The following is an 8,812-nucleotide window of genomic DNA, read 5'->3' on the forward strand; positions in this document are numbered from 1 at the left end:
CAACGTGACCGCCCTCCCTCAAGTGTGCAAATTCATTCATGCAGGGGCCCCTGCTGACTCACGCTTATGAAAGTGATTTTCCTGGCCCCGCCCACCGCCCGCCTCCTCCCAGCTCGTGAAATACCCTCGCTTCCCGGCCTCTCATAGCCTCTTGGATCCCCATGGGGTAATGGGTGTCCTGCTCCCTCGGCCGGCACCGGCACCGTGAGCCCTGGTTCTCCAAGTGCCTGACCAGGCCAGGCTCACGAGTGTCCTCGACCCCTGCCCGTCAGGTGAGTGGCCCAGGCGAGGCATGCGGGGGAGGTGGGAGAAGCTAGTCCCTCCCAGGCAGGGGTGGCCACGGGGCCCTGGAGCCACCCAGGCTCCCCGGACCAGCATGATCGCCCCCGCCCCACGGTCCTCCCTCGCCCCTCCTGGCCATGCCCATCTCCAGGTGCCTGGCACCCTCAGCTGACAACTGCCCTGCCCGCTTGGAGTACATCCCAGCCCATGTGATGCTGCTCTGGGCTGGAAAGAGAGGTGTGGCCAGCCCGGGCAGGCTGCCCGGCGCCCCGAGGCCACTGGGTCACAGAGGCAGGCTCGGTGCTGCCCTCCGGGACCCCGCCTCTCCTGCTTGCAGGGGACAGAGGTCCCAGGCACCTGCCCTCGCTCCCACCGCAGGGTCCCGGGGACCTGGTTTCTCCCAGGAGGGTTGGGGTGCCCAGAATGAGGGGCCCCAGAGGGTCTGGGGAGCCTCGGAGCTCTTGGGGCTCCAGATGGGGGAGGCTCCAGGGGGAGGTGGTGCCACGGGGCTTTCGCTGGGGTTGAGGCGTCACCCTGGTGACTGGCAGCGCCTCCTCAGCCCCACCCCCCCCACCCCACTTTCTTGGTGGGACTGTTGTCATGCTGTTTTCCTCAGAGGGCACTCACCCCGCCTCTGACAGGTATCAAGGGGCAGGATTAGGACTCGGGGGCGTGGTCTCCAACAGTCCTGGGAAAGACACCTGCTCCCTCCCGACCCCAGTTTTTCCCTCTGGGCAATGGGGATAAGAAAACCCACGGGGCAGGGGGGGTGGGGGGTTGTCATTAAAGTGAAATGAGCAAAAAGCCACCACAGGTACTCAGTAAATGTAGCCATACAGGTGCCCTGAGTCTTAGAGCGGTTTCAAGCTTTGATAACCCTAGAAGTTCCAATGCTGCAAACTCCAAAGAGAGAAAGAGAAAATAATTGCACCTCGGAAGGTGCAGTTATTCCCAGTTCTTTTAGGCTTCTTTTCTCTTGTGAACTTGAATGAGTTTTCAATGTTAACTTTTTTCGGTGGACATTTGCCATCTCCAACCAGAGGAACTCCAACAAAACGTTCGCATTAAAAACTGGCCGTTCCAACTCCACAAAACTAAAAAGCATAGCAGAAATGGGAAGTTCAACTTTCAAATGGAAGTTGGCTGCATGCGTTCTTCCGAGGTTTTGAGAGCTTTGTCTCAGGACTTGGGGCTGTATCGCTGCACAGGAAGTAACCTCTCAGGTCAGCCTCTGGGTGGTGACCTCATGTGTGTGGCATCCAGAGGCTTCTGGCAGCGAGCACTGGACTTGGAGTCCAAAAGCTCTGGTGGTAAATGGGGCCCCTTTGCCTCCGGGAAGCGTGAAAAGGGGGCAGTCAGTTCTGATTCCTCATCTGTAAACGGGGGCTTCTGCAAGTACCCTCCTTACTGGTGCTGGGAGGATTCAAAGGGACTGGGATCCTCAGTCCTTTACTGAAGCTTCAGGTAAAGGACTTGGCCCGGGGTGGGCACTCCATGGGCGCGGGGAACAGGTTGACACCCATTGTGGGGGGCTATGGGGTGTCTAGGTGGTCTGAGCCCTCAGCGAACAAACTAGTTTCATGACCCACTGGCTCTGTGACCAGGGGGGCATGGCCTCACCTCCCTGAGCCTCAGTTTTCCGGTCTGTAAAGTGGGCTCCATGAGGATTAAAGGAGCCGATGCAGAAGGAGCGTCTTGCAAGGACATCACCTGCGTCCCGTTGTTGCTATTCCTGGGGACAGTGAGGACATGCAGTGCAGGGCCCTGGGGCTGTTTGAAGGAACCAGGAGGAAGAGTTCTGGGAAGCACAGCCCTCCTCCCCAGGGCCACCAGGCACACCCAGCGGCCGGTGGTTAGTGAGAAGCTGTGCCCTCCCAGCTGTGAGCATTGGCCACCTGGCCTCCCTCCCCCGACACCAGCGCTGGGACAGAGCAGCAGGGTGGGCAGGGATGGATACGCGTGCTACACTCAGCCGGGTAGGAGGGGCCTCTGTCACACACTGTCACTCCAGCTCGGGGGGCACAGAGAAGACTCTGGAACAGGCCATCCCGGGCTCAAACCCAGCTCGGCCTGCGCGAGCTGGGGCAAACTCCTCGCAAACCGTACGGGGCTGTGAGAAGCTCGCTGGGCCTCAGTTTCCCCGTCTGTAACACGAGAGTGATTGCGAGAGTCCTTATAACAACGCAGTTAAATACGGATTGTTAGTTAATGCGCATCAGGTGTTTCGAGCACGCCGGTCACCTGGCCAACTCCATGGAAGTACAGAAATGTTGGTCATTCTGTGTCGTTGTTGGCAGTGGCAGTGGTGTCACCCCAGAATCCTCTTCCCAGGCAGACAGCCTGGGCCCCTGCAGGGAACCAGGCGTGGAGAGAGCCACGTGGTTCCTGATGGGGAACACGGGGCTCACCAAGACGGGACGAGGAGGCTGTCCCAGCCCAGGCCCCAGCTGAGGTGAGGAAGGCCATTCTCAGGGGACCTGAGGGCACTAGGGAGGGAGTCCTTAAATGTCACATCCCCCTGTGTGACACTGGAGACACCCTTCACCCTCTGAGCTTCCCTTTCCTCACCTGCCAGATGGCGGTGACGCCGCCCACCTCTCAGGGTGCCCGAGAGTCCCAGATGCTACGGCTTAGGTGGAAGCTCCTCTCCTCGCAAACTGCAAAGTGCTGTGCGAAGCTCCATTGCTGTTGCTGTGGGAGTGACACCCAGGTCCTCCCACCAGCCTGTCTGGGCGGCTGTCCCTCGTCCCTCTGCTCGGGACCTACCTGCCCAGCGGTGGACGCTGGTGTTGCTGTCTCTCTGCGCACATCAGAGGTCGTACGCTGGCCTCGGCTGTGTTTCACCAGCCTGTTCAAGATTTTCAAAAATTGTGAATTAGTTGCCCACTTTTCCAAATCAGAGAATTCACATTAAAAACCCAGATTTCAGCCTTTTCTGGAAGAATCCTGAAGGCCAACGATGCCGGGCCCCCATCCCTGGCTGCTCTGGGTGGTCTGGGCCCTGTGCCCCCCATTCACCCTTTTACTTGCTACCAGCCCCATGTCTCCCTGGGGACAGGCCAAGCAGCGTGCACGGTGCATTCAGGCAAAGCCTTGGCACCATTAGCCCTGGATTTAAAAGTCGGCTGCGTGATACTGAGCAACTTGTGCGACTTCTCCGAGCCCCCGTTTACCCGTCTGTAAGTGGGGTAATAGCACCGCCAGTGCTTGTGCGACTTCTCCGAGCCCCCGTTTACCCGTCTGTAAGTGGGGTAATAGCACCGCCAGTGCTTGTGCGACTTCTCCGAGCCCCCGTTTACCCGTCTGTAAGTGGGGTAATAGCACCGCCAGTGCTTAACAGTGAGGACATGCAGTGCAGGGCCCTGGGGCTGTTTGAAGGAACCAGGAGGAAGAGTTCTGGGAAGCACAGCCCTCCTCCCCAGGGCCACCAGGCACACCCAGCGGCCGGTGGTTAGTGAGAAGCTGTGCCCTCCCAGCTGTGAGCATTGGCCACCTGGCCTCCCTCCCCCGACACCAGCGCTGGGACAGAGCAGCAGGGTGGGCAGGGATGGATACGCGTGCTACACTCAGCCGGGTAGGAGGGGCCTCTGTCACACACTGTCACTCCAGCTCGGGGGGCACAGAGAAGACTCTGGAACAGGCCATCCCGGGCTCAAACCCAGCTCGGCCTGCGCGAGCTGGGGCAAACTCCTCGCAAACCGTACGGGGCTGTGAGAAGCTCGCTGGGCCTCAGTTTCCCCGTCTGTAACACGAGAGTGATTGCGAGAGTCCTTATAACAACGCAGTTAAATACGGATTGTTAGTTAATGCGCATCAGGTGTTTCGAGCACGCCGGTCACCTGGCCAACTCCATGGAAGTACAGAAATGTTGGTCATTCTGTGTCGTTGTTGGCAGTGGCAGTGGTGTCACCCCAGAATCCTCTTCCCAGGCAGACAGCCTGGGCCCCTGCAGGGAACCAGGCGTGGAGAGAGCCACGTGGTTCCTGATGGGGAACACGGGGCTCACCAAGACGGGACGAGGAGGCTGTCCCAGCCCAGGCCCCAGCTGAGGTGAGGAAGGCCATTCTCAGGGGACCTGAGGGCACTAGGGAGGGAGTCCTTAAATGTCACATCCCCCTGTGTGACACTGGAGACACCCTTCACCCTCTGAGCTTCCCTTTCCTCACCTGCCAGATGGCGGTGACGCCGCCCACCTCTCAGGGTGCCCGAGAGTCCCAGATGCTACGGCTTAGGTGGAAGCTCCTCTCCTCGCAAACTGCAAAGTGCTGTGCGAAGCTCCATTGCTGTTGCTGTGGGAGTGACACCCAGGTCCTCCCACCAGCCTGTCTGGGCGGCTGTCCCTCGTCCCTCTGCTCGGGACCTACCTGCCCAGCGGTGGACGCTGGTGTTGCTGTCTCTCTGCGCACATCAGAGGTCGTACGCTGGCCTCGGCTGTGTTTCACCAGCCTGTTCAAGATTTTCAAAAATTGTGAATTAGTTGCCCACTTTTCCAAATCAGAGAATTCACATTAAAAACCCAGATTTCAGCCTTTTCTGGAAGAATCCTGAAGGCCAACGATGCCGGGCCCCCATCCCTGGCTGCTCTGGGTGGTCTGGGCCCTGTGCCCCCCATTCACCCTTTTACTTGCTACCAGCCCCATGTCTCCCTGGGGACAGGCCAAGCAGCGTGCACGGTGCATTCAGGCAAAGCCTTGGCACCATTAGCCCTGGATTTAAAAGTCGGCTGCGTGATACTGAGCAACTTGTGCGACTTCTCCGAGCCCCCGTTTACCCGTCTGTAAGTGGGGTAATAGCACCGCCAGTGCTTGTGCGACTTCTCCGAGCCCCCGTTTACCCGTCTGTAAGTGGGGTAATAGCACCGCCAGTGCTTTCTGCGTAGGGTCAGTGTGAGCAGGACATGAGAAAAAACATGCCAAATACCTGGGACACAGAAAGTACTAAGTGCCTGCCTGCTCCTCACATGCTCGTGTACATGTTGCCCTGTGGTGGTCAGGACAGCAGGGCTGCTGGACAGTGGGTGAGGCCAGGGCCCCCGTTAGCTCGTCTAGGGCGATGTGGAGAAGGTGGGTCTGGACTCTCCTCAGGCACCTGCAGCCCTAAGAACGGGGTTTGGGTCTCTCTGAGTGATTTGGGCTTGCGGCCAGCAGGGGGCGCTGGTGCTCCAGAGACAAGCAGGTTTGCATGCCTTTCTCCCCAAACCAAGGGGCTCAGGCTTCCGTGGTTTCTGCATGTCCACCTGTTCTAGCCCAGCCTCTGGAGGAGACAGTGAGCTCTGGTCTCTTCCCCGTGGCCCGTTTTCTCGAGGCAGTTGCTTCACGTACAGTACCTGTGTCCGCCACCCCCACCACCCCGCCTCCAACAACCCCATGGGGTAGAGACGATTATTATTCCCATTTTACAGATGAGGAAACTGAGACCCAGAGAGGTCGCCAGTTCAGAAGTGCCTCTCCAGGGCCAAGTCCACTGAAGACCCGCGGGCCGGATTGTGGGGTGAGGGCTGTGGCTGTCACAGAAGTGCTGGGCAGGGCTTGCCCACAGTTGGGCAGAGGGGGGCCTCATGGAAGCTGAATAAGCTTCGAGGACAGTTACTGCCCCTGATGAGATGGGGAGTGTGGAGTGAGGCTCAGAGAGAGGAGGTGCCCAGGCTGGGGGAGATAGCCCTGCATAATTGGACCTGTTTAGAGTATAGCAGGTATGAGAGGGGAGTGTCATCCTGATAAGACTCAGGGAGGACCTTGGACTTGATCCTGAGGGCCACAGGAGGTCACCCTGCAGCCGGGAAGTGAGTGCATGACACCCCGGCTCACCGAGGGGCCCCTCCTCCCCTGTGCCCCCAGGTTGCTGCCAGCCCCAAGCCCCCCAGAGAGCCCCAGCCATGAGCAACGGATGGAAGGACCACCTTGGTGCCAGCAGCTCAGAGCCCCTCCCGGTCGTCATCATCGGTGAGTGCCGCCCAGGGTGGGGGAGGGGCTGCCCTGAGCCCCAAGGGTTAGAGGTCAGGAGCGGGCAGGCCCTGGAGGGGTCACTCTGTGCCCAGTGCTGTGCTCAGCAATTTATAAAACATCATCTGAGTAACCCTCCCAAGAACCCTCGAGGCAAGAGCAGGGTGCTCTGCAGGGGTTGCGCAGTAAGGGCGGGGCAGGGGGTGGGGACTGGTTCTGTGCCTGTGCCTGTCCTGTGCTTTCCCTGTGCCTGCATGCCTTTGTGACGGGGACGCAGCCGAAGCATGTGGTCCTGCCGTCAGGTCTGAACAAATGGGGGACAGAGGGCCCCTCCCTCCGGGCAAACACCAGGTCGAACCACATGAAATGGCCATTTTTGTAAGTTAAAAACAGTTGTGCGTCGGCCATTTCATAGGGTTTGTCTGAACAGCTAGCTGTCTACATGTGAGTTAAGACTGAGAACAGCACAATATAAGACAGGGGAAAGACAGAGAAGAATAGGAGTGATGTCATGAGATTAAGTGCCCAAAAAGTGCCTCTGATAAACAGTGTGGTTCATCCAGACCTGGGGGCAGGTGGCCCCACAGGTGGCTTAGCACCCACCCTGAGCACCCTTGGCCCCCGAGCTCACCCCCAGAGCACGTAGCCATCTGTGTTGTAATATTTTACACATCCCTCTGACCGACCTGACCCCACTGTCAGTTCTCAGTAATCTCAGGATCTCAGTCATGCCGCTGTGTGACCACAGGCAAGTCAGTTAACCTCTCTGTGCCCCAGCTTCCTCAAGTAGAAAAGGAGGAAAAGTAGCACGTGTCTGGCTCAGTGCGCTCGGAGCTATGGAGGGGCCCGGTACAGCGGCAGTGGATGTCAGTTTCTTATTATTTTGTTGTTATTAAAATCGCTTGACACATAGTAAGCACTCAGTAACAGCGGTTATTTCCACAACTTTATTGTTGTTCAAGTGGTGTAGTGCTAATAAATGTTCTATTTTTATTTTTATGCCTGAAGAGCAAATCAGTGAACGAGACAGATGGAGACCAAAGCCCTCCGTGGTGGTGGTCTCTTGTGCTCAAAAGCGCTGCCCTCTGACCCCGCCCTCTCTCCCCAGGCAACGGTCCCTCGGGCATCTGCCTGTCCTACCTGCTCTCGGGTTACAACCCCTACGTGAAGCCAGATGCCATCCACCCACACCCCGTGCTGCAGAGGAAGCTCACCGAGGCGCCGGGGGTCTCCATCGTGGACCAGGTGGGCTTGAACTCCGGGTGGGAGGGACACCCCCATTGTGGGGAAACTCTCCCAGGCACAAATCAAAAGGATGCATTTACGAGACATAAGACCAAACGTGCGAGAGCCCACAAAATCAGCCATAGAGACTGGGGAAGAGGAATCACAGCTGTCTTTGAAGACTTACAAATCCCACATCAGCTTGTCTCAGCTCCCCTAGACCAGTGCTTCTAAACCCAGGGATGATTTCCGCCCCCGCCCCCCGGGACACTTGGCCACCTGGAGACAGTGTCGGTTGTCACGACCAGAGTGGTGACACCACAGGCGTAGAGGGTCGAGGCCAGAGATGCTGTTAAACATCCTACGATGTACAGGACAGGCCCCACCACAAAGAATTATCCAGCCCAAAGGCCAGTTGTGCCACAGCTGAGACCCCCTGCCCTAGATATTGCAGGTCCACCAGCCCCTGCTCAGGAGGGCTCACCAACCTCCCCTCCACGCCCCTCACCTTCCAGGAGGCCACTCAGTGTCTGCCCCCCACTTCAGGCAGCATCCATCCTCCTGGGCCCCTCCCAGCGTCAAGCTGGTGGGTGAGGAAGTAAGTTGGCATTGGGTCTAGGTAGGCATTTTCCAGACTGCCTTCTACAGCAGGGGTTGCACCCCGCGGGGGACCCCCCCCCCACTGCCCAACCTGGGCCACACAGCAGGAGGTGAGCAGCAGGCAAGTGAAGAGAAGCTTCATCTGCCTCTCCCCATCGCTCCCCGTCGCTCACATTACCGCCTAAACCATCGCCCTCCGCCCCACCCTCGTCTGTGGAAAAATTCTCTTCCACGAAACCAGTCCCTGGTGCCAAAAATATTGGGGACCACTGTTGTACAGGACAGCCGTCCCTCGGTATAATATGCAGAGAAAAATGTCCCTGCTCCAGTAAATCTGAGAGACACTGGGTTTGGCAAAATTAAACGGGTAAGTGACAGCTGCAGGACTTGTCAGAGCCTTTAATTTGCTGATGTGCACTATCTCCTTTTGAGAGGCAGCATTTCCCAAGCTTATCTGACACCCTGATACTAGGGTGGAAAGGCAGGACCAGGTGGCCTTCCTCCAGTGGGCCCTCTAATTTGTGTCCCCCCTCCCAGGACCTGGATTACCTGTCCGAAGGCCTTGAAGGCCGGTGCCAAAGCCCTGTGGCCCTGCTGTTTGATGCCCTCCTGCGCCCAGACACAGACTTTGGGGGCAACGTGGAGTCTGTCCTCACCTGGAAGCACCAGAAGGAGCGAGCCATCCCCCACCTGGTCCTGGGCCGGAACCTGCCAGGGGGCGCCTGGCATGTGAGTGGGGCCCAGAAGGGGCGAGGGGACTTGAG

General features: G+C 58.4%; 1 protein-coding gene across 2 annotated transcripts in view; it reads left to right on the forward strand.

Moving 5' to 3' along the window:
- The window catches only part of OSGIN1 (oxidative stress induced growth inhibitor 1), a 53,367-nt gene that overhangs the window by 39,641 nt on the left and 4,914 nt on the right, over positions 1 to 8,812 (forward strand). Inside the window, exons 1-4 of one of the 2 annotated variants that reach the window (XM_024735740.1) lie at positions 148 to 272; positions 6,120 to 6,224; positions 7,333 to 7,469; positions 8,586 to 8,777. In XM_024735740.1, coding sequence (XP_024591508.1) covers positions 6,158 to 6,224; positions 7,333 to 7,469; positions 8,586 to 8,777 — 396 coding nt within the window. In that variant the 5' untranslated portion in view covers positions 148 to 272; positions 6,120 to 6,157. Of the gene's footprint in view, positions 1 to 147; positions 273 to 6,119; positions 6,225 to 7,332; positions 7,470 to 8,585; positions 8,778 to 8,812 lie in introns of those variants that run through there. The other variant, XM_024735741.1, reaches the window with a different exon arrangement.

This window comes from Neophocaena asiaeorientalis, unplaced genomic scaffold, assembly GCF_003031525.2.
Source record: "Neophocaena asiaeorientalis asiaeorientalis breed wild unplaced genomic scaffold, Neophocaena_asiaeorientalis_V1.1 scaffold40, whole genome shotgun sequence".
NCBI classification, from domain to species: domain Eukaryota; kingdom Metazoa; phylum Chordata; class Mammalia; order Artiodactyla; family Phocoenidae; genus Neophocaena; species Neophocaena asiaeorientalis.